The sequence below is a fragment of the Vulpes lagopus genome, chromosome 2, assembly GCF_018345385.1.
Source record: "Vulpes lagopus strain Blue_001 chromosome 2, ASM1834538v1, whole genome shotgun sequence".
Classification (NCBI taxonomy): Eukaryota; Metazoa; Chordata; class Mammalia; order Carnivora; family Canidae; genus Vulpes; species Vulpes lagopus.
Window position 1 is genome coordinate 162,134,068 of NC_054825.1, and position 24,970 is coordinate 162,159,037.

Sequence of the window (24,970 nt, forward strand, 5' to 3'; positions counted from 1 at the left end):
TGTCACCTCAAACTTCGTTTTCCTCAAGGCCCCGAGAGAGTATAAAACCTAAGAAAGAAGGTAGCCAGAGCAGCTCAGAAAGGCCACACATTTAGCGGTGACTTTGGGCAAGTCATTAACCTCTCCGTGCCTTTGTGTCTTCATCTAAAAAATGAGACTAATATCTATTTGGGTTGCTGTGAGATTGAGGTAGATAAAAGCACTTGAAAGAAAATCCAGGACCTATATGTTTTCAAAAAATGTGTTGTTTTCTCCCACTCTGACATCATTGTTACCATGATCATCACCATCATTGGTCCAGAATGCAGCATATGCAAGAAGAAAAGGCTCTGGATTTACAATGATAGTTTTGATCCTAGCTGGTTTTGTTTGCATGTTTGCCAATATGACATGGGTAACCTCTGAGCCATTATTTATTGGTCAGTAAAATGTGGGGGAATAGAGGTCACCCGGGTGGCTCAGTTGGTTAAGCATCCAACTCTTGATTTCAGCTCAGGTTCTGATGTCAGAATCCTGGGATCAAACCCTGCAGGCTCCTTGCTCAGCAGTGAGTCTGCTCAAGGATTCTCTCTCTTCCTCTGCCTCTCCCCCTGCTCGTGTTTTTTATTTTTTTTATTTTATTTTTTAATTTTTTAAATCCTTTCTCTCTCTCAATTAAATAAATCTTTTTAAAAACTCGGGGTAACTAATCCATGCATAGGTAACCCACTGGCAGTAGTAATGTCAGGTCTAAAGGGCTGTGCCTCTAAGTTTGCTAGATAAGGACAAACCATTCTCCAAGAGATGCTGGTTTTTTTTTTTTTTTAAGTCATTATAACAAAGGGGCAGCACAAGAGAATTTGGGGAGGATAATAGAAGTATTCTGTGCCTTGATTATGATGGTCATTACATGGCTACGAATTTGTCAAAACTTGGAACTGTACACCAAAGAGTTCATTTTGCTGGATTAATAGAATATGAATACAAAATAGATTGAGCACTATTTATTTATTTATTTTAAAGATTTTATTTATTTTATTTTTATTTTTTTTTTTATTTTATTTATGATAGTCATACAGAGAGAAAGAGAGAGAGGCAGAGACACAGGCAGAGGGAGAAGCAGGCTCCATGCACCGGGAGCCTGATGTGGGATTCGATCCCGGGTCTTCAGGATCGCGCCCTGGGCCAAAGGCAGGCGCCAAACCGCTGCGCCACCCAGGGATCCCCAGATTTTATTTATTTATTCATGAGAGACACAGAAAAAGAGAGAGTCAGAGACACAGGCAGAGGAAGAAGCAGGCTCCCTATGGGGAGCCTGATGTGGGACTTGACCCCAGGACCACAACTTGAGTGTGAGTGTGGGAGACAGAAGAACAGCAGGGAGGGGGGGAGGGTAGTGCTGGGTCTTCTGAGTGTAAGAGGAAACCCAGGAGTTAGGGGATCTCTGAGGCTGAGGGAGGAGGATTTCTGAGGCTGAGGGAGACCCCGAGGGTCACTCTCTGAACCCAGAAAGTTCTGCTTTGAGGGCGAAAGGGGACTGTCACTGAGTTGGGGAGTGCTGTGTGGGAGCTCTCCAAATGTAGGGAAGCTCTGTAGTTGACCCCCTGAATGCAGGTAACCCTGAACAAAGCTGACAATACACAGACCCCTGGGTGGTTCAGTGGTTGAGCTGTCTGCCTTCTGCTCAGGTCATGATCCTGGGGTCCTGGGATCCATTCCCACATCAGGCTCCCTGCTCAGTCTGCTTCTCCCTCTGCCTGTCTCTGCCTCTCTGTTTCTCATGAATAAATAAATAAAATCTTAAAAAAAAAATGACAATGAAAAAAAAAAAAAAGACAATGGAAAGGATTGTCCCAAATATACATCCCAAAGGGGAAGCAGCAATTCCAAAGGGGAGAGACTGATTTTTACAATTTTACAAGTGTGGGAATCCTGACCTGTGGGCTGGGAACCACTCCTCAGTCAGCAGTATTCTGTTAGGAAAAACGTAGAAGTCTTGGGTCAACGTGTAAAGGTGACCCCTATGCCTTGAAGCAGCTGGGAAGAAAGCAGTGAGGTCAGAGAGGTCAGAGCCCCCAGAGGTGGGGAGATTCTCCAAGGGGAGGCAAGGAAGGGAGGTAGGGGGGACTTTGGGGACAGGGAGGATGGAAAGGTAGGGGTGGCAGTGAGAGGACCCAGAGGCCCTGATGCCTTCCCTGCACTTGGGAGGATCCCCAAGTTGGAGGGATTCAAAGAATTGGTAAGGCTCAAGCGAAGGCATCCCAGGGTCCCGCGGGCGGGGGGGGGGGGGGGGGGATGGAAGCGGAGACCTGAGGGAATCCGTGAGCCCAGTAGGCTGGAGGACCTTAAGGTCCAGTCTTGGGACTTTGTCCGAGGCACGTGGAGGACAATGCAAAGAAGGGGATCCTAAGGTGGGGATGAGGCAATGGGGCTCCCTGGTGGGCCAAGGAGACCCCTGCAGGGATCCTTCCGCTCAGCCCAAGGCCGGTCTCCCCTCCAAGCTTCGCTCGTCATCTCTAGCCCTGGGACGGGTCTCCCAGACGCAGCAGGTGCCGCACAACAGTAACAACGGCAACCGACAACCCTAGATGCCGCCTCAAGAGAGTCCGGGGAAGGTCCCGATAAACGACAGCCAATCAGGGAGCGAGGGCGAGGGCGCGCTCAGAAATGTAGCCAATCAGAGAGCGCGAATGCTGGCTCGCGGATCTGACGGCGACGGGGAGGGGACTCGAAGGCAGCGCGAGCTCCCTCGCCAATCAGAGCCAAGGATGATGCTCTCGCGCCGGGATCTGTAACGCGGAGGGGCGGAGCTTACACGTAACGCCGCCAGAGTTCCCCAGCCAATCGGAAGTTTTGCTGCCTCCGCCTCAGGAGTTGATTGGTCACTTTCGGAACTTGCCTGTGGCAGGCCCAGGGGCTGTTTAGCGCCACCTTCGGCTTGAGGTGTGATCTTGGGGACCTGGGATTGAGTCCCACGTCGGGCTCCCTGCGTGGAGCCTGCTTCTCCCTCTGCCTGTGTCTCTGCCTCTCTCTCTCTGTCATGAATAAATAAATAAAATCTTTAAAAAAAAAAAAAAAAAAGAACTTGCCTGTCAATTTTGGAAGATGAATAAACGACTTTCTCCTAGAGAGGCTAGAGCCCGCAAGGGCTCTCAAGTGTGGGAGGAGGGTCTTAAAGGGCCAGGTGCTTGGTTAAGTTGATGTGGTACCCTGATCGCAGACATAGGAGTAACAGGGGCGCCTCGGTGGCTCAGTGGTTGAGGGGCTGCCTCTGGCTCAGGTCATGATCCTGGGGTTCTGGGATTGAGTCCCATCAGGCTCCCTGCAGGGAGCCTGCTTCTCCCTCTGCCTATGTCTCTGCCTTTTTCTGTCTCTCATGAATAAATAAATAAATAATGCATATATTAAAGAGCAAATAGAGCAATTCCGTTATGCTGGAATGGAGCAGGAAGCGCCAAGTCACGAAGAAATGGGAACCCGAAAAGCTTAAGCAGCTTGCTTTAGATTACGCATTTCTAAGTAGCGGAGCGTAGATTCAAACCATCATTTCTGAGCCCCATTTCCACAAAATAGTCTTGCCCTGCCTCTTTGAGATACAACATAAGGGATGGATGAGACCTGAATCCTAATCACACTGGCCAGGAAAGGAAAGCCCTCGCTTCATGATAAAAATATTTTGGTTCCAGCCACCTGGCCTTTGCTCACACCATTTCTTCTACATCAAATACCCACTTAGTCTAGACCTAGTCCAAAGTCTACCTCCCCTAAAACCAAAAAACAAAACCACCAGAGAACCACCCCTTGCCTGCAGCAACAAGGTTTTCCTGCCCCCCCCCTCACCGGACATCAGTCCTTTGCCCTCAGGCAGCATCCCCACCCATTTGGGGCTCTCATTGTCCTTTACCTGTTTCTAGGCCCTGATCACCCTGGAATGTTACCATCCCTCTCTGTCTGTCTGCCACCCTTCACAAAGCTTTTTGAGGACAGGTGACATCTCTGAGTCACCAGCATCATCCTGCACAGGGCCTGGATTCCAAGGAAGTCAAAAAGTGAAAGGTGGTATCTGGGCTTTCCCATCCTTAAAATGGGATGTTGTGGACTTCTGTTAAAAAAAAAAATCATATTCGGAGACACTGCTCTGGCTGAAAACTTTGCATTATCCTTGATCCTCATTAGTCACCCCCAGGAGCCCTGCAGCAAATTCTGATGGTTCTTCTTTCAAAACACATCCTAAATCCACTGACATCTTCCCATCCCACTCTCCTTGGGAGTCACCACCACCACCCCTGGCCTGGAGGATAGCAATATCCTCCCTGGACTTCCTGTGACCACTCTAGCACCGCTCTTCCACCAGGGCCTGTTTTCCAAACCACTGACACAGTGCTTTTCTTTTCTTTTTTATTTTTTTTTTAAGATTTTTTATTTTATTTATTCATAGAAACACAGAGAGAGAGGCAGAGACACAGGCAGAGGGAGAAGCAGGCTCCATGCAGGGAGACTGACATGGGACTTGATCCCGGGTCTCCAGGATCACGCCCTAGGCTGCAGGCGCGCTAAACCACTGCACCACCGGGGCTGCCCTTTTCTTTTCTTTTTTAAAGATTTTATTTATTTATTCATGAGAGACACAGGGACTCCTGGGTGGATCAGCAGTTGGACAACTGCCTTCAGCTCAGATCATGATCCGGGGATCTGGAATCGAGTCCCACATGGGGCTCCTGCAAGGAGCCTGCTTCTCCCTCTGCCTATGTCTCTGCCTCTTTCACTCTCTGTGTCTCTCATGAATAAATAAATAAGTCTTTTAAAAAAGAGAGAGAGACAGAGAGACAGGCAGGGACATAGGCAGAGGGAGCCAGGTGTGGGACTCGATCCCAGTACCCTGGGATCACGACCTGAGCCAAAGGCTGACACTCAACCACTGAGCCACCCAGGTGCCCTCACAGTGCTTTTCTTAAAACATTAATCAAATTACGTGTCACATCTCAGCTTACAAATGTTCGAAGTCATCTCAGTGTTCTAAAATTTTAAAACATAGGCACAACCCCCCCAAGACCCAAAGTCTTCACTGCAGCCTACCAGGTCCTACAAAATCTGGCTACTACTTGTGTCTCCATTAGGAGCGCAGATTTGAGCCAGGCTGCTGGGATTCAAATTCCACTTGTGCCACTTCCTAGCTCTGTGACCTCAAGCAACTTTTTTAGACTCTTCTGAGGCACAGTTTGATCACCTGCGGAGTGAATTTATTAGAATTCTAAAACAACAACAACAAAAAAAAGAATTACTAATGAAAATAGACTCCTATTTTATAATGTAACTAGTATTCCTCAAAATTGATAAAGTTGTGAAAAGCCAGGAAAGACTGAGAGGACACTAGGGAGGTGTGGCGATAAATGGTATCCAGCAACAGATTCTGAAACAGAAAAGAAAGGACTTTAATGTGAACACTGGTAAATTCCAAATAAAGTCTGGAGTTAGGTAAATAGTCGTGCTAGTTTCTTAGTCCAACAAAGGTTCTATAACAATGTAAGAGGATAACATTAGGGGAGCTGGGTGAGGATTGTATGGGAACTCTGTATTATCTTTGTAACTTTTTCTGTAAATATAAAGGTATTCCAACAGAGGGATGGATGCCTGGGTGGCTGAGTCTGTTAAGTGTCTGCCTTAACTCCAGCTCATCTACTTTTCCTGCTGCTCCAGGAGTGTACAGATGTTCCGATTTCCCTATCTAAATATCCCTTTAGTCCTAAGGAACACCAGCGGGCCCCCTGAAGAAATGGCCATAAATATAGACTGAGAGAGAAGAGGAGACTGAGGGCTCCACCTGCTGGGTCTGAGGGAGGAGGGGCTGGGGGGGACTCCTGGGTCTGAGGGAGGAGGGGCTGGGGCCTGGACTCCTGGGTCTGAGGGAGGAGGGGCTGGGGCCTGGACTTCTGGGTCTGAGGGAGGAGGGGGTTGGGGGCCTGGACTCCTGGTCAGAGGGAGGAGGTGGCTGGGGCTTGGACTCCTGGGTCTGAGGGAGGAGGGGTTGGGGCCTGGACTCCTGGGTCTGAGGGAGGAGGGGTTGGGGCTTGGACTCCTGGGTCTGAGGGAGGAGGAGCTGGGGCCTGGACTCCTGGGTCTGAGGGAGAGGGGCTGGGGTCTGGACTCCTGGGTCTGAGGGAGGAGGAGCTGGGGCCTGGACTCCTGGGTCTGAGGGAGAGGGGCTGGGGTCTGGACTCCTGGGTCTGAGGGAGGAGGGGTTGGGGCTTGGACTCCTGGGTCTGAGGGAGAGGGGCTGGGGCCTGGACTCCTGGGTCTGAGGGAGGAGGGGCTGGGGCCTGGACTCCTGGGTCTGAGGGAGGAGGGGCTGTGGGCCTGGACTCCTGGGTCTGAGGGAGGAGGGGCTGGGGCCTGGACTCCTGGGTCTGAGGGAGGAGGGGCTGGGGCCTGGACTCCTGGGTCTGAGGGAGGAGGGGCTGGGGTCTGGACTCCTGGGTCTGAGGGAGAGGGGCTGGGGCCTGGACTCCTGGGTCTGAGGGAGGAGGGGCTGTGGGCCTGGACTCCTGGGTCTGAGGGAGGAGGGGCTGGGGCCTGGACTCCTGGGTCTGAGGGAGGAAGAGGCTGGGACCAGGGCTGTTGGGTCTGAGCAGGGAGAAGCTCAGTGGCCGTACTCCTGGGTCTTGGGGACGTGTGAACTGTGGCCTGAGATGGGGGGTGGGAAGCTGGGGGGGTTGGGGGGATTTGAGGAATTAGATCTCGAGATCTCAGCGTAAGATCCCAGCGTACTTTTCCGCGGCTCCGCGCACCGACAGGCCACGCCCCCTCTGGACAAAGTCCCACCCACTTCCTTCCCGACTCCTCCGCACCTCCCTGGACCTGGGATAACTCAAAGGGAAGGTTCTAGAAGAGACTTGAGAGACTCCTGTAAAGATGGAACAGCAGGAGGAGGGGACTGAGCCCGAAGGGTGAGAGACACAAGACCTTCTCCACGGGGAGGAAAAAGACCAGAGAGGGGAGGGGACGGAGAAAATCAGAGACAGAGTGGACAGACCCAAAGAAAGTACCTGAAAGGAAAAAAAAAGTCAAGTATCATCAGTTAGAAACAGAATCTTAGCGATTTTGTTGCTAGAGCTGAGCGAGATACAAACAGGGATTCAGTTAGGAACAGATACTCGCGGAGCAGGGAGACATTTCAAGAGGGAACCAGGAGAATCAAAGATCCCAGAAACAGCGGTAGAGCTGGAGACAGCACAATAATTGTCAGACCCAGGCCTTTCGTATGCGCCTTTGACACTACCTCTTTTGGTGTGAAAAATTAAGGTTCAGCACAGGGAAGTGAGGGGCCCAGAAACATACCCTGAGGGAAGTGGCCCTGGAGCTGGAACTGTGTTTTATATATATATATAATATATATATAATTTATTTATTCATAAGAGATCCAGAGAGAGAGGCAGAGACATAGGCAGAGGGAGTCCGTTGCGGGACTCAATCCCAGGACCCTGGGATCATGCCCTGAGCCAAAGGCAGTTGCTCAACCACTGAGCCACCCAGGCACCCTGGAACTTTGTTCTCTCTGGTGCTAAAGTTCTGCCAGAGCTGGCTGTCCCTCTGTAGAGAAATGGGAAGAAAGAATGAGAGAGAGATTGAACCGGCAGGGAAGTCAGAGGTGGATGCAGGACTCCCAGGAAAAGTGCTGGACTATAGTAGGAAGGATAGAAAGAGTTGGCAAGACCTGTGGACCTGTCCTCTTGTCATTCCAGGAACAGCCCGCCCTTGTCATCCCCTGGGACGGAGTTGTGGCCACCTGCACCTTTTCCAGCCTTGCCACCTTTTCCCCTGGGCACCCCAGATCCAGCCCACCTGGGGCTCCCTGAAAGCCTGGCTTCTGTCACCGTCCCCATCCGCCTGGACGCCCTCTCTTACCTCCTGCACAGTGCTCTGCTGGGGGCCTACAACCTTCAACAGTCCTTGCCCTCCTGCCCCTGCACCACCCAGGCATGCTGCCCCCAGCCAGGCACCGCCATCAGGCCATCCAGGGGACGCAGGGGCTGGGGCGTCCAGCGCAGGCTAGGCCGGGGCCAGGGCCCACAGCAATGGCGACCTGGCAGGGCTGAGAATCCAGAGAGGGGCTGGCTGGAGAGGTCTGGGGCTGGCCCCAAGACTCCTCCAGCGATCCCAGCATCACCACCAATACTGCCCAGACAGGATGAGAAGAAGGAAGACAGAGATCAGGAGTCATCATCCCAGGACATGCCGCCTGCTGTAGCAGAAGACTGGGAGGCAGAGTACTAGGACCTGAAGGTCCAGCTCCCCAAACTCCTGAGTGGGCCCACCCAGGGTCACCAGGAGGGTTTTCCTGGTGCCCAGGGTGACCTCAGCTGAGGCAGAGATACTCCAAGAAACATCCTGTTCCCATGTGTCTTCTCCCAAAACCACAGCTTCAGAAGTGGGTCCTGCGAGCCACCCCATGGAAACTGGAGCTGACTTAGGATTCCACGCCAGAAAAACCCTGAGCCTCATGCCCATGCCCAAAGCCATACCTCTTCCCATTCCAAACACCATCCCCAACTACAGTGATGACCCTAACCCCATCCCCACCTGCCCACCCCCCACTCTCAATATCATACCCCTAAACCCACTCATTCCCATTTCCATTCCTACCTCTCCCCTCAGGCCCAGCTCTGCACTCTCATTCTCTACCTACTTCAGGCCAACCCAATCCTCCCTCATCCTTAACTGCCTCCTAAACTTGACCCCAAACCTAGCCCATGTGTGACCCCAGCCAACCCTGTCCCATTCTTATGCCAGTCCCAGCCCCAAATGTGACATGCCCTGTGACCCACGTGCAAAGAACCCCATTGGCCCAGCGTACCCAGACACCTGCCGCTCCCCACTCCCTTTCCTGCCCCTGGGGATGGGGAGCCCTGGTTGAACAATAAATGGATGACTGGCCCTATGTCTTGTGTCTCTGTGTGTGTGCTTACGCAGCTCAGGCTAACCCAGTGGGTGCTGTGAGCAAGGCCTGTGAAAGGGTGGGAGGGTCGCTGGGAGGGTCACAGAGAGAGGTCAGTGGAGCCAGGGACTGCATGGAGGGAGTGCTTGGATCCCTGTTTCAGCGAATTCCATTTGGGGCCTCTGCCACCACTGCACTTCTGCCCGCTGGAAGCTGCTGGGCCATGGGGTCATTGTGTGGGGAGGCTTAAGGGATTTGGGGGGCCCAGGGAGCAGAGAGGCCAGTGACCTGGCTCGGCTCAGTCTGCACAGAAGGGCCGAGGCAGACAGAGGGCTTGTGACAGGCTCTGCCATTCAGGTAGGGACCAGGCATTGGACCTACAGGCCCCCTCCTCCACCACGACCCAGGGGGCCATCCTCTAGCTCCTTCCTCTCCCAGGGGCCTGCTGGGGTCCCAGCCCCTAGCCCCCTCCTCACCCAGGACCCGGAAGCCCAGGCCTCCAGCCACCCCCTCCCAGGATCCAGGGGCCCAGGTTCCAGTCCCTTCCTCTGCCAGGACCCAGGAGTCCAGCTCCTGACCCCATCTCTCCCCTTCTTCACAGATCACCATGTACAGCTTCATGGGTGGCGGCCTCTTCTGTGCCTGGGTGGGAACCATCCTCCTGGTGGTGGCCACAGCAACAGATCACTGGATGCAGTACCGGCTGTCAGGGTCCTTTGCCCACCAGGGCCTGTGGCGTTACTGCCTGGGCAACAAGTGCTACCTGCAGACAGAGAGTATCGGTAAGGCTCTGGGGCGGGGTTAGAGGCCCTCTGGGGATAGAGCCAGAGCCCCCCACCCACCCACCCACCCACCCACCCAGGACACAGTCTCTCCGCCTGTTTTGCAGGTGGAGAACTCTGTGCCTCAGAGAGGTAAAGGCACCAACCAAAGATCACTCAGCAGAACTGGGATTTCAGGATTTTTTTCTAGTACAATTATGAAATGTCCTAGAGGTTAAGTAGAGACGTGACATTTCCTGGCATGAAGTCAGATAGGGCAGGTGGGGTTAGGGTTGTCAGACTAGCATTTTCTAAATATCTACTACGTATCAAGAACTAGGTTGGAAACTGGGTTACAGAAGAAATATAGATCCTAAATTTGCTAAAGACTGGATGGTAGTATTTAATACGTACTGTGTGCCAGGCTATGTAATCTATCTGTCTATATGTACATGTGTATGTATATATGTGCATGTTACAATATATGCTGTAAAAATGGGGAAAAATAGCTCTCCCAGCATAGAGTTCTTGCAAGCTACATTATAATAATATATATTTTATATAAAAAATAATACATATTATATAGTATATTATATAATATATATCTGTGTATCTCTCTCCATATGTATATACATATACCTATGTGTATTTATACATATATATGGAGAGATACATTCATTGTATATTATATATAATGTGCATTATATATTAATATATTAATAATATATAAGGTTACATATTTTATATTTACTAAACAGTAGTAGTAATAATAGTAATAACAATAATGATGACTGGCATTTATTGAATATTATTGTGTCCTATTCACTATTCTAAGTGCTTGACATGAATTAATACCCTTTGGTCGCTCAACAACACTGAAGGTGGTACCACTGTTTCTGGGAATAAAATATGAAACTTGCCCTCAAAAAGCCAGACATTGGGGACCCGTGGGTGGCTCAGCAGTTTAGCGCCTGCCTTCAGCCCAGGGTGTGATCCTGGAGTCCTGGGATCAAGTTGGCATCGGGCAGGCTCCCAGCATGCAACCTGCTTCTCATTCTGCCTGTGTCTCTGCCTCTCTCTCTATGTCTTTCACAAATAAATAAATAAAATCTTAAAAAAAAAAAAAAATCCAGACTTTCTCTCCAGGGAGTTTTTGAGAGGAAGAGCCAACCCCCCTGAGCCCTGTGATGGGCCAGATTTCAGGCATCCCATCTCATTGAACCTGCCTGGGAGAGGCAGCAGGATGCCCATCTTCAGAAGGGGTAAACCAGGGCAGCAAGCAGTGGAAAGATTTGCCCCAGCCTCCAGCTTCTGAGCTCAGTTGGCCTCCTGACTTCATGTTTCCCTTTCATTTCTGGAGGTCTCATTCATGCCTCTACCTACCATTTCTCCCACTTCAGTCTGGGAACACCCTGGGGGACACCCATATCCCCTGTCTTAACTCTGCTGGGGATGGGGAGAGGGAGGCATGATGGAGCTTTGCAAGTGCATTTGACCTCAAACCCAAGATCCTCAGGGACACACCTTACCATGATGGATTGCTGAATATCTGTCCAAGCAGTTGGCTCACTTTGCACATCAACTCTCAGGAGCTCATGAGAGTCAAAGCAGGAGACATGAACTTGCAGTGGCCGAACCCAGCTGCAGACGTGGGTGTATAGAGTTTTTAAAGTTTCTGAAGTCTCTGCCAGAATTTAAAATTTTGTATAAAAATTTTTATTACAAAATCTGGGCTTGCAGCTCACTTAGAAAAATCCAGTTTTGCAACCTTTAACTGTGGTATATCTGTCAGGGGCCCCTCAGGGAAGCACACTGCAATTTAAACAGGAGAATTTTCTCTGAAGATGGAGCAGAGGGCCATAGTGGGTAACTGGTGATGGGATGTACATGCCCAATTCACAGCAACACCCCACCGTAGCCCACTGGACTTATTTGCAGCTTTAGGCAGGCCTCAGAGACATTTGCTCTTTCCAATCCCACCTCAGCACACCATGGGAAGGGCATAGACTAAAATGTACCTGGTAAGTCCTCCAGGTTTGCATTTATTTATTTATTTATATTTATTTTTATTTGTTTATTTTTAAAGATTTTATTTATTTGTTTATTCATGAGAGACAGAGGGAGAGGCAGAGATATAGGCAGAGGGAGAAGCAGGCTCCCTGTAGGGAGCCTGATGCAGGACTCGATCCCAGCACCCCGGGATCACAACCTAAGCCAAAGGCAGAAGCTCAAACACTGAGCCACGCAGGTGCCCCTATTTTTATTTTTTTAAAAGATTTTATTTATTTATTTGAGAGAGAGAGAGCAAGCATAAGCGGGGGCGGGGGGTGCGGGGAGGAGCAGAGGGAGAGAGAGAAGTAGACTCCCCACTCAGCAGGGAGCCTAGTGTGGGGCTTGATCCCAAGACCCCAGGATCAGGACCTGAGCTGAAGGCAGAGGCTTAATGGACCTGGCTGCCCAGATGCCCCTCCTCCAGACTTTTAAATACCCAGAGGCATCTGTAGTTTCCTGGGGCTGCCATTACAAAGGACCACAGACTGAGAGGCTCAAACCACAGAAATGTACTGTCTCCCAGCTCTGGAGGCTGGAAGTCCAAAACCAAGGTGTCAGCAGAGTTGGTTCCTTTTGAGGCTGCCTGGGAGAGTCTGTTACTTGTCTCTCGCCCAGTGTCTGGTGGTTTGCTGGCAGTCTTTGGTATTCCTTGACATGTCAATGCATCATCCTGATCTCCATCTCTATCTTCATATGGTGCCCCATCCCTGCACCTGCCACCCCACCCCATGCTGTATGTCTGTCTTTTTCCAAATTTCCCCATTTTATGGGGATACTAGTCATTTTGGATTAGGAATACACCTACTCCAGTAGGACCTTATCTTGACTAATCACATCCGCAATGACCCTATTTCCAAATAAGGTCCTATTCTGGGGATTAGAGCTTCAATGTCTGAATTTGGGGGCTGGGGGAGAGACACAGTTCAACTCTGTAACAACAGCCATGGAGAAACAGCCAGCAATTTTTCTCACTGACATTTGCACAAAACAAAAGCGCATTTTGCAAAGATCCAGACTTTTTATTTATTTTATTATTTTTTAAAGATTTTATTTATTTATTCATGAGAGACACAGAGAGGCAGAGACATAGGCCAAGGGAGAATCAGGCTCCCTGTGGGAAGCCTGATGCGGGAGTTGATCCCAGGACCCCAGGACCCCAGGATCATGACTTGAGCCAAAGGCAGACACTCAACCCTTGAACCACCCAGGTGCCCTCAGACTTTTTACTTTTCAAGTGGCAGGACCTAGGCTCTGTCCCAGCTGCAGAATTGTCCTGGGTGTTCTGAGAGACAGACTAGGCAAGCAGTTAACAACAAGAGCTTTGGTGCTTGACTTTCAATGCCTGTCCTACTGCCAGTTATGAGACCCTGGGTGAGTCACTTTACCTCTCTGAGCCTTAGTTTTTCACCTGAAAAAAAAAATGAGGTTAAAAATAGTATGTACAGCATAAGGGCTCTCAGAAGGAACAAATAGGCCCATTCACAGAATGCATGCCTGGCACATATTTAGCAGCTGCTAAACAGAAGATGAGATCATAACTATTATTCTCAGGACATGTCCTATAGGGCAAGCCCAGAGCTAAGCACAGAAGAATGATTCTCAGGTCTCCACATTCATTCATTCAGCATTTGCCCTGAGCACCCACTATGTGCCAGGTGCTCTGTGCTAGGGATGAAGCAATGAATGAGGAAGCAAGACCTTTGTCCTTGCAGAACTAAGAAATCATCAGGGAAAGACAGATATAAAGTTAAAAATAAATAAATAGGCCATTTTCAGGTATGGGCAAGTGGTATCAAGGAAATGAAAGACAGTGATGGGGCACACCTGGGTGGCTCAGTGGTTGAGTGTCTGCTTTTGGCTCAGGTCTTGATCCCAGGTCCAGGGATAGAGTCTCACATCAGGCTCCCTGCAGGGAGCCTTCTTCTCTCTCTGCCTGTGTCTCTGCCTCTCTCTGTGTATCTCATGAATAAACGAATAAAATATTTTTTAAAAAGACGGTGAGTATAGGAAGTAAATAGCAGGAGGATAGCAGGGAATCAACACTCATTCATCATTCATTCATTCATTCATTCATCCAACAAACATTTCTCCACACCCATTAGCAAACCAAACTTGAGCTGGGGTGTTCTCCATGTAGAATCCTGGCCTCAGGGAGCAATCAGGCTAGAAGGGAAAACAAGCCAAGAGCCACAATCCAGAGCAGGAGGGAAAGACCATGCCTGATGGGTGAAAGGGTGCTTCCCAGAGGGAATTTGGGAGCTGGACTGTGGAAGATGAATAGGAGTTTGCCAGGTGCAGAGAGTGTTGGTTTGCAGAGAGGCGAGGGAGAAGCTGGGTCAGGATATGGAGAGAGGCAAGACATTACAGCCCTCAGAGGTAGCAGTATTCGCCACTGAGGGCAGGAGTGGCCTGGGAGCCTGGGAGTGACTGTTCGGTGCTACCACAGCTTATTGGAATGCCACCCGGGCCTTCATGATCCTGTCCTCCCTGTGCGCCACCTCGGGCATCATCATGGGCATCCTCGCCTTCGCTCAGCAGCCCACCTTCACCCGCCTCTCCCGGCCCTTCTCCGCAGGCATCATGTTTTTCGCTTCCAGTGAGTGGACCCACCCTCCCCCATCCCCTCTCCCACCCCCAACTTCCCTGCCCATTTCCATCCCCAGCACTTCTTTCTGGGGGGTTTCTTCTCATTCTCAGCTCCATGACCCCAACCCCGATTGATACCAACAACCAGAGAGTTTCTGGCACCAACCACCCAGAATTGATGCCATACCCCACAGGATTAAGGGCATGACCCCTAACAAGGCTGTGCCTACTTGGGTGGCAAGAGGGGGCCACAGGCCATCTGCACTTTTGGCCAACTGGCTATAGATTCAGGGGTTCCCAGAACCCAGGCAGATTAAAAAATTCACTAGAAATCACAGAACTCAGGAAGGAACTACACTTAACAACGAACAGATTAATAAAGGCTCCATCTCAGCACTGGATAAATAAAGAGATGTCTAGCATGAAGCTGGAGAGGGTCCTGAAGACAGAGCTTCTGCACCCTCCCCCTTGGGGTCAGAGCACAGTCCCCTCCCAACACACTGCTGTGTTAGCAGCCAGAAAGCTTCTGCACACTTGGACATCCAGAGTTCCTGCTGGGGTTTCATTGCCAAAGCACAACTCAGTCATTGATTGTGTGAGCGAATTTAATCTCCAGGTTCTTTCTGCAGAGGGTGATCTGATAGCTAGTGGCTCAAACCCCCACTGTCTGTTCTGTTTCTGTGGCTGGTCTTTCTGGTGACCAGTTCCTACCCTGTGTCATCTCAGCTCCACATAAATCCAATAATAACAAAGATACTCCTATTACTCAGGAAATTCCAAGGATTTAATTTTTCCCTCCCAGGAACCAGAGACCAAAACCAGCCCAGTCCAATTCTATTACACAGCACTGGCCTGACCCATCCTCATCCAACCCTACTCCCCAAGCCTCCTCACCTTTTACACCTTCCCTCCCCTACCTGGGCCTCCCCCTTCCTCCATCTCATTCCCATCCCATCTCCAAACCCCATTCCTGCCCCCTTTCCCACCCATTACCCCCTACCCTCTCTCCCCAGCCTTTTTTGTCCTGTTGGCCTTGGCCATTTACACTGGAGTTACTGTCAGCTTCCTTGGTCGCCGCTTTGGGGACTGGCGCTTTTCCTGGTCTTACATCCTGGGCTGGGTGGCCTTGCTCATGACCTTCTTCGCAGGTACGAGGGCTTGGGGGTGGGAAAGTCAGTGTCCTTGGCAGAGTGGGCGGCACTCCAGAGGGCAAGATGATGGGGTGTCCCCTACAAGTCCCCTAGCAGTGAGCCAGAAGACAGACTCCAGGTTCTGCCAAAACCCAAGGAAGAAGGGAGTGCTGTGCTGGGGTCTTGGGTTGGGAGCCCAGGTTAGGAGGACTTGGGAGGTCAACTGGGATCTCTTCTCATGCAGGGATTTTCTACATGTGTGCTTACCGGATGCATGAATGTCGGCGCCTGTCTACTCCCCGCTGAGCCCAGTGTACTCCCAACTTCATCTGGAAGTTAGAATGGGGCCACTGAAAAGGAGGGGGAGGGTCTAGAGGCCTGAAGTCCCGGTTCCTGTGGGCATGAAGGGGTTCAGTCCTGGACTCCGGGTGGGGACCTCTGACTCCTGTGTCCCAAGGGGTAAGGAGGAAGAATGGGGCCTGGTGGGAAGCAGCTGAGAAGACCCAAGGCCCAGCCCACAAAGGGGGGTGTTAGAGAAATGGGATCTCCATTAGAGCGACTTTTTGAGAGTCTAATAAAACTGATGTGAAACTACTAAGGTGTGGTCCCTGAGGGGCTGGGGTGCTGAGAAACACGTGTGAGAGGTGGATGGGGTGGGAGTGGTTGGATTACTGCAGGTGAACCCACTCAGTCTCTGTAGGGATGGGGACAGACATGAATCACACAGTCCCCACCAGGGGTTAACTATGACTTCTAGGAAACAGATGTATAGGTCCAATTCTGACACCTATTCTAATGTGTGTATGTGTTTTTTTTTAAAGATTTTAATTTATTTATTCATAAAAAGCAGACAGAGAGAGGCAGAGACATAGGCAGAGGGAGAAGCAGGCTCCCTGCCAGGGAGGACCCTGGGATCACAACCTGAGCCAAAGGCAGATGCTCAACCACTGAGCCACCCAGGTGCCCCTGATGTGGTTTTTTTTTTATTCTACATCACCAAGCAACTCCATTCTGACACTATCCAAGTGGAGGTAGTGTCAGATACCACAGAGGAAGGACTGGGTCCTAAAGACTGCCCCACCCCTTACCTCAAATATCATCAGAAGTGAAGCTTATCACTTGGGCTTCTGAAGGTCAACCAGCAGTAGTTGGAGATTTCCATGACTCACTCTTTGGGTTTGATTACTTTGCTAGAGTGGCTCACAGTACTCAGAGAAAGCTTCTACTTACTAGAGCACCAGTTCTAGTAATCACTAGATCACTAGATCACTAGATCACTAGTTTACTACAAAAGGATCTAAGTCACGAACAGCCAGATGGAAGGAAAGTGCAGGGCCAGGTGTGGGGAAAAGGCCAAGGGCTTCCATGCACTCTCCAGGAGGCCACTCTCCCCATTATGCATGCATTCACCAACCTGGAAGCTCTCTGAACCCAGTCCTAGTGGGTTTTTATGGTGGCTTCATTATACAGGCATACTTGAGTACATCATTGGCCACAGGTGGTTACTGAGTCTCCAGCCTCTCCCTCTCCAGGTTGGGGGCTGGACTCCCTCTAGTCACCTGGTTGGTTCCCCTGCCACCTGCCCTTACCCTGGAGTGCAACCCACTCCCCCCAGTCTCCTCATTAATGTAACAAATAGACCTTCAAGGCCCTTATCACCCATGAAATTCCACAGCTTTGTGCCAGGAATAGTACAAAGACCAAATATATATTTCTTATTATGAATCATATCAGTGGGATAATACAATAAAAGAAAAGATCTCACTGTCCACTCGCAGCATCTCCAGGCAGCATTCCTAACAGGCCCTCCCCTCCTGGATGGCCCCCTCCATCTAGAAGCACCAGATCTCTGATCTGCACACCCTCCTGCCTCTTTGCACACCATTCATCATGACCTTGATCTTCTCTTCATTACTTTATTCAATAAGCTGCACCCAATTGCCATGAGATTTACTGATATCTATCATAAAATAATAAGGCCATTTAGCAAAGCTAATTCTAATAATAAGAATATTAATTACAGGGATCCCTGGGTGGCTCAGCGGTTTGGCACCTGTCTTCAGCCCAGGGTGTGATCCTGGAGTCTGGGGATTGAGTCCCACGTCGGGCTCCCTGCATGGAGCCTGCTTCTCCCTCTGCCTGTATCTCTGCCTCTCTCTCTGTGTCTCTCATAAATAAATAAATTTAAAAATCTTTAAAGAAAATAATATTAATTACATCCTATGCTAAAACTGTCATATTAATAGAGGCTTACTCCCTAGAAATGTTTATTGAGGCATCCACAAATAACAATAGTACCATATTTATAGAGGCTTCCTCTACTAATAATGGCAATTGAAGCCTTCTCTAATCATAATTTATTGAGGCCTATTTAAGGAGTCATATTCACTGAGGCTTATTCCAGTAATCATATTTATAGAGGTTTATTCTAGCAATAATAATGATGTTGCAACTCCAGACTCATCTCCAATATCCGCTGGAAGAGCAGAGGCATCTCAAATCTCACGTGTCCTAGTTTCTTCCACGTCCCACACTGACTCCTCCCATATCTCCCTATCCTGCCCCACTGTCATCCAGCTACTCCAGCCAAGAGTGTTGGGAACATCCTCAGCTGCTTTGTTACATCGCACATCTGATTTATCAGCAAGCAGCTTTGGCTCTACCTTAAAAATGTGTCCAGAATTTGATTCCTTGCCCATCCAGTTACCAGTCTGATCTTATCTCCCTTGGCTTATGGCCTCATCCTCCTAACCAGCTCTGCTGGTGTCTCTACCCTCCTCCTGCCACCCCCACAGTCCATTCCTTACACAGCATTTAGAGGGATTTTTGTTAAAGCTTGATTCAAGTCATGTCACCCCTCTGTTCCAATGAAAAGCTAGTCTATAGGGGTGCCTGAGTGCTCAGTGGTTGAGCATCTGCCTTTGGCTCAGGTTGTGATCCCAGGATCCTGGGATGAAGTCCCACATCGGGCTCCCTGTAGGGAGCCTGCATCTCCCTCTGCCTATCTCTCCCTCTCACTGTGTGTCTTTTATGAATAAATGAAAGGAATCTTAAAAAAAAAAAAAAGCTAGTCTAGCAAGACCATACAAGGTGCCACATGTTCCAAACCCTGCTAGCTCTTTGACTAGACCAAGACCACTTTCAATTTCAATAATTCACTAGAAGGGACCACTGGAAAGCTGTTATACTCATAGTTACAGATCATCATAAATAGCCAAAGGTTAGAGATGAAAAGCGGCGAAATGAAGAGGCTTGCAGGCAGTGTCCAGGGGACCAGGCCTGGGCTTCCAGTCGTCTTCTCCCAGCGGAGTCACACAGACAGTGCTTACTTACTGCTTCCACCAACAATGTATGACAATATACACAGAGTCCTGCGCCCCGGAGAAGTTCACCTGAGCCTTGGTGTCCAGGGGTGTCACTGTCCAGGGTCCAAGGCAGTTTTGTAAGCATGGAGAAATCATGTGGCTGACCTTAGCTACTCCAGGGGTCATCCTGATACCGTATGGCCCAGGGTCCCCACCATATGCCACATGGACAGTATATACCATCTAGTGTGGCCCAAGGACCCCAGGTAATCAGAGACACTCTAAACAGGCAGGACATGCCAAGGATTTAGAAGTTCCTCCCTCAATCTCTTGTCAAGGCTAATGTTTGGCTTCCCACTCTTCTCTGAGCCTTGCTGGCCACCATGTTGGCACAGGCCTGGGCCACCTCTTCCTGGATGGCTCTTTCCAAGTGTCTGTCAGTTTTTTGTCTCAAAGTTAACTTTTTGCTGAGATTCCACTGGCCACCTTATCTGAAATCACAACACACTTCCTCTCCCACTTCCCTACTTTTACTTAGCTACAGCACTTTTCACAGTTATGCTATTTTTCATGGACACCATGTTTGTCTATCCCCAGCTGGAATGTAAATGTTACCAAAAGGGAGATTTGTATCTGGTTTTGGTCACCGCTAGAATTATCACTCAAAAGAATGTTGCTAAAAGAAAAAAAAAGAATGTTGCTTAAAATACATTTATTCAGGCCAATTAATGATACTATTTATCATCTTAGAAAAATATTTGTTGAGCTCTACCCTAATGATATTTATTGAGATTTAGTATATATGTATATTTTTATAATTAATCTGCTTATTTAATATATATATTTTAAATAGATTTTATTCATTTATTCACGAGAGACACACAGAGAGAGAGAAAGAGCGAGAGAGAGAGAGAGAGAGAGAGAGAGAGGCAGAGACACAGGCAGAGGGAGAAGCAGGCTCCATGCAGGGAGCCTCCTGCAGAACTCGATCCCGGGACTCCAGGATCATGCTAGGCCAAAGGCAGGCGCCAAACCACTGAGCCACCCAGGGATCCCCTAATATATATTTTTTTTCATTTATTTTTTTAAGAATTTTATTTATTTGAGAGAGAGAGTGAGAGAGAGCACAAGCAGGATGTAGGGACAGAGGGAGAGAGAGACACAGACTCCCTGATGAGCAGGAAGCCTGATTTGGGACTTGATCCCAAGATCCTAAGATCATGACCCAAGCCAAAGGCAGATGTTCAACCCACCCAAGTGCCCCTATATTTTTTCATTTAAAATAAACCAAAAAAGCAAAATAGAAGTGGAAGAGCATATAATCACTTTATGAGTTATAGGCTACACAACCAGAAAACATTATTTTTCCAAAGATAATATACAAAATACATATATTTCCTGTTTTACATATGTAGCAGACACTTTTATTACTATTAATTTTATAGTGAGACATTTCATAAGATCCTGACACACTGTATAAAAAACCTACTTTACTTTTTTAAACTCTGAGAAGTTAAGAGAGGGACCCTGAGAGGAGGGAGTGCTTGTTGTAAAATTGATAAAGCTGAAAAAAGTAACCACAAATACAACAGCAAGGAGAGAGTAGTGCTTGCTTGGGAGAACGTCGCCCATCTGGATCAATCTGCTTTTGTTTGTTTGTTTTGTTTTGTTTTGTTTTTAAAGATTTTATTTATTATTCATGAGAGACAGAGAGAGAGAGAGAGAGAGAGACAGAGAGAGAGAGAGAGAGAAAAAGAGAGAGATAGGCAGAGACACAGGCAGAGGGAGAAGCAGGCTCCATACAGGGAGCTTGACTTGGGACTCGATTCTGGGTCTCCAGGATCAGGCCCTGGGCTGAAGTCGGTGCTAAACCGCTGAGCCACCCAGGCTGCCCCCTGTTTTGTTTTTTAAAAAGATTTTATTCATTCATTTGACAGAGAGAAAGAGAGCACAAGCAGGGGGAGCAGCAGGCAGAGGGAGAGGGAACAGGCCTCCAGCAGAGCAGGGAGCCCAATGTGATGTGGGATTTGATCCCAGGACCCCAAGATCATGATCTGAGCCATCAAGGTGCCCTTGTGTGTTTCAAACTCACAACCTGGAGATCAAGAGTCACATCCTCCACCCACTAAGCCAGCCAGGCACCCCTCAGCTTACTATTCTTAGCAGAGAGTTTCCATCTAATGAGTTATTTTTTATGTCAGAGCAGATACATTAAGCTGCATTCTACTAGACAACAACTAAACTAACAGATTTAGTACATTTTTATTATCATAATAGACTGCCTTAAATATTGATGGAGTAGGCCTCAGTAGAAATGAGAGTGTCTTCCATAATAACTGTTTATAAGCAGCATTCACATCTTTTCTATAGGTTCAGTGAGGGTGAGGGCCTCATGTGCCTTGGGCACTGCTGTTTCCTCAAGGCCTGGCCTATAAGCAGTGCTGATTGAATTCACTATTTCCAGGGGCACTTGAGTAGCTCAGTTGTTTGGGCATCTGACTCTTGATTTTGGCTCAGGTCATGATCTCAGGGTTGTGAGATTGAGCCTGGCATTGGGCTCTGCTCTGAGCGTGGAGCCTGCCTGAGATTCTCCCTCTCCCTCTGCCCCTTGCCCTGGTGTGCAGTCTCTCCTCAATCAAACAAAACAAAACAAAACAAAATTAAATATTTCCAGAGGCCTCCTACAGGGGAGCCCCCGAGTCCCGCAAATTCATCAGACTTTGTTTCTGGAGTTGTTGAGGTCTGAGGACGTGTGGAAAGTGGTGGAAGGCAAGACACTTTGGATCAAGCCAAGTGAGCAATGTCCTGGGAGATAATAATTGGGCTAGGGCTATGGAATAGTGCCCTGGACTGAGGGTGGAGCCTGGAGCCTTGGCACTGGGGGACCTCAGGTCTGGAGACAGAGCCCATAGAATAAAGACCAGGTGTCTAGGTGGTACAGGTGAGCCTGAGGACTGGGCAGAGCTTCTGCAGGGTGGGGGCCTCAGAAGGAATTCCCTGAGTCTGGGAGAGGCTGGGAGCTGGGGACTTGAGGTCTGGGGAAGAGCTTCAGAACACACACACATCTTGTTAAGAAAAAAGATGGAGGTTCTGCAGGACAAGTGCATCTTCAATGTCACATTGAGTTGCTTCGGGCTCTCCTGGTGGCCTTAGTCTGATTCTACTGGTTTGAGGTGTATGGTCTGGTGGGCACCAAGATCATGGGCCTGTAGTCAGCCTGTGATGCCTACAAGTGCAAGGAACCTGCAGGAGCACGGTATGGCCATGTGTGTGCATGTGTGTGCTCCTGTGTATGTGTATGGTGTGGTGGTGATGGTGGGATTTACAGATATGAAACAGGAGGGGTGCCTGGCTGGCTCAGTTGGGAGACCACGTGACTCTCAATCTTGGGGTCCTGAGTTCAAGCCCCAGATTGGGGCTAAAGATTACTTAAAGAAACAAACTCAAAAGTAAAGGGAGATGAAACAGGGTTACAGGCATGGGCCTGGAGGTGGAATGGAGAGAAAAATGAGTAGGGTCGAGATAGGAATTATGGGGGGTGAGGTAGGGGATGAGAAAGTGAGGGTGGGCTATAAGTGTGATCTGGCATGGGGATGGGAATGTGGATAGGGTTAAGTCTCTTGGGATGAGGATGGGTTTGAGTTTAGGGCTAAGCTTAGATTTGGAGATGGGGTTGGGGCAGAGTTTTCTTTCTCCAAGAAGTTGAAGGTTAGGTTAGGTTGGAGGATGGGATTAAATTAGAGGTTGGGACTGGGGTTAAAGAGTGGGTCATATTTAGGGTTGGGAATGTGACTGGCTTTAGAGCTGGTCTTGATGATGTAAATAGGGCTTGCTTTAGGAATCAGGTTGGGGTTGAGTTTGTGCGTAGAGCTGGGTTATGGATGGGGTTGAATTTGGGGTTAGGTTTGGGAATGAGAATGGGGTTGGGTCTTAGATGGGGTAGACATCACAGAAGGCCTCCGTGCCCTGACATTCCCTTCACCACACACCCATGGCCCAGACTTTCTGAAGCCTGTCTGCTGCTCTTCACTAGAGTTATATGCACCGCCATTTTTGTATTGGTGCCCCTGTTATTGCTGACCTGAATTTGCCCCTGAGAGCCTGTCCTTGTGAACATGTTCTCAGGAGTGGCCAGTTACGTCAGTGGTGAGGGTCTGGGTGAGAGATGGGGGACTGCAAACTGGAGTCTCCAATGATGGAAGATGGAAGGAGCCCTGGCCACTTGAGTCACTCTTGGGTCTCCATTTTACCAGCTGTTGTGGGACTGCTGGCTTCATGACAGGGGTCCTTTTCTAGGCCATGAGGAATGGCCTGCACCTTCTACCTGGGCTATGGCACCTTTACCTTATACCTGCTCATTGGTGAGGTGAGGCACTGCTTAGGGCCCATTGCTGGTATGGGAAGAGGCGGCTAGTGCTTGGAGGGTGGGTGGGTCCTGTGTGCCTGCCTGTGTCCCTCAGGCACCCTGATCCTGGCAATGAAGCCCATCACACTAGAGGCCCTGCTCAAAGCAGAGCTCTGTGAACTCTCATCAGAGGAGGATGTGGGCATGTCATGCTCTCCACAAACTTTCAGAATTGTGATTCTCCACTGTTTGCTTGTCTTGGGTAAAAGCTCCAGGCAGGGTCCAGGAGTCTGAGACCCTGCTTGCTCGCCTCTTCCTCAGGACCCAAGTCCAGGCCTCCAGCCCTCTATGCCTTCAGTTGCAAGCATCCTGGCCTCCAGGCCCCTCCTTCCGCAGAGACACTAGAGTTGGGGCCCCCTCTTCCAGAATGGAAGGTTGCAGAACCCACAGGAAAGCATGACACAACCCCTAACTGTCCCCTTTGGCCACATCCCCCCCATTTAACTCACACCCTGGTCTCATCTGTCACCTTCCACCCTGAGGCCCCCAAGCCTCTCTCACACCTCTTCCAGGAAGAAGTCTCCTCTGATGTTGAGGGTTCCAAGGGTGGGAGGTATAGAACCTAAAACAGAGGTAAGTTCTGAACCACCACCCAAACCACTGATGATATGACACCCTCCCCCACCACACACTATGAGGAGAACCGGACCTCTGCGGGGGGAGGACAGGGCAACCAGGAAGGGAGGGTGTAAGGCAAGAGTCAGTTACCCGGAACTTCGTGTAAAACCAAACCAGCTTGGTTTTAAAGTCTTGAGTCTCTTTCTTGAGCTCAGAGGACCCATCCACCCAGGTTACCAGCCTCTTCATCTCCAGGACCCAGACACCCAGTGCTCACCTACATGGAGCCCTATCGGTCCTTGGCTCTACTCACTGGCTCCCTGGGCCTGGTGTCCATCCTGATTGCTCTGAGTACGGATTTCTGGTTCGTGGCCATGGGGCCCAGCTTTACATTTCACTCGGGCCTCTGGCCAAAGGGGGTTTATAACAAAGTAGCAGGTAAGGGAGAGGGGTCTCTTGTTGGGGGCGGTGGGCTGCCAGAGGGGCAGGCACCAAAATCTCACCTCCAAACAGACTACATCCGTGCGACGCAGAGCCTCACCATTCTGGCTGGTCTGTCGGTCCTGGTGTCGGTGATCTTCCTGGTCCTGTCCTACATCCCCTTACTGTCCCTTCCAGGCCACGGGCGCCTTGTCTCCTCTGTCACAGCCTTTGCTGCAGGTAGACTCTGGGCTGTACTTGGGCACTGGGGACCGGAGTTCCTGCAGAGGGGCTGAGCCCTGTCTCTCCTCTGCATCCTCAGGCCTTTTTGCGATGGTGGCCATGGTGGTCTATACCAGTGAGCGGTGGAACCAGCCTCAAAGCCCCCAGGTCCAGACCTTCTTCTCCTGGTCCTTCTACCTGGGCTGGGTTTCGACTGTCCTGTTTCTCTGTACAGGTGACTGTTGCTCTGGGAACTGGAGGCGGTCTGGGGTCTGAGAGAGCAGAGTGGGGGCAAGCGCTAACCTCTCTCTGCCACACCAGGTAGCCTGAGTCTGAGTGCTTATTGTAGAGCCTCCCGGCCTGGCTATGACACCTTGTGAGCTGAAGGCGAGACCAGGAGGAAGAAGCAGTAGTCACAGAAGATGTCGTCAGGAGCCGCAGGCACCCACAGGCCTCCCTCTAGCCCTTACCCCTAGCCCTCCTGAGACCCCTTCATTTGTTTCTTCATCCATTCAACAAAAATTTGCTGGGATCTGGTTATTCTTTCTTTTTTCTTTTTAAGATTTTAGTTATTTATTCGTGAGAGACACAGAAAGAGGCAGAGATACAGGCAGAGGGAA

The 24,970-nt window shown here is 49.7% G+C and overlaps 3 protein-coding genes across 4 annotated transcripts; all 3 read left to right on the forward strand.

The window, feature by feature from the left end:
- Positions 1–6,878: 6,878 nt before the first annotated feature.
- On the forward strand, positions 6,879–8,250 carry C2H19orf84 (chromosome 2 C19orf84 homolog). Its single transcript, XM_041734281.1, has 2 exons — positions 6,879–6,923; positions 7,719–8,250. Exons 1-2 carry the CDS (start codon positions 6,889–6,891, stop codon positions 8,248–8,250), a joined length of 567 nt encoding a protein of 188 aa, XP_041590215.1. The 5' UTR covers positions 6,879–6,888.
- Positions 8,251–9,518: 1,268 nt separating this feature from the next.
- On the forward strand, positions 9,519–15,746 carry LIM2 (lens intrinsic membrane protein 2). The gene is made up of 4 exons (XM_041730496.1): positions 9,519–9,693; positions 14,171–14,320; positions 15,324–15,458; positions 15,685–15,746. Exons 1-4 carry the CDS (start codon positions 9,519–9,521, stop codon positions 15,744–15,746), a joined length of 522 nt encoding a protein of 173 aa, XP_041586430.1.
- An 8,155-nt stretch (positions 15,747–23,901) lies between these two features.
- On the forward strand, positions 23,902–24,862 carry NKG7 (natural killer cell granule protein 7). Of its 2 annotated transcripts, none has more exons than XM_041745648.1 (4): positions 23,902–24,146; positions 24,222–24,368; positions 24,451–24,585; positions 24,672–24,862. In XM_041745648.1, exons 1-4 carry the CDS (start codon positions 23,990–23,992, stop codon positions 24,728–24,730), a joined length of 498 nt encoding a protein of 165 aa, XP_041601582.1. In that variant the 5' UTR covers positions 23,902–23,989; the 3' UTR covers positions 24,731–24,862. The 2 variants fall into 2 exon arrangements, with proteins under 2 accessions (XP_041601582.1, XP_041601584.1); XM_041745650.1 differs by having other exon boundaries at positions 24,676–24,801.
- The last annotated feature ends 108 nt before the right edge of the window (positions 24,863–24,970 follow it).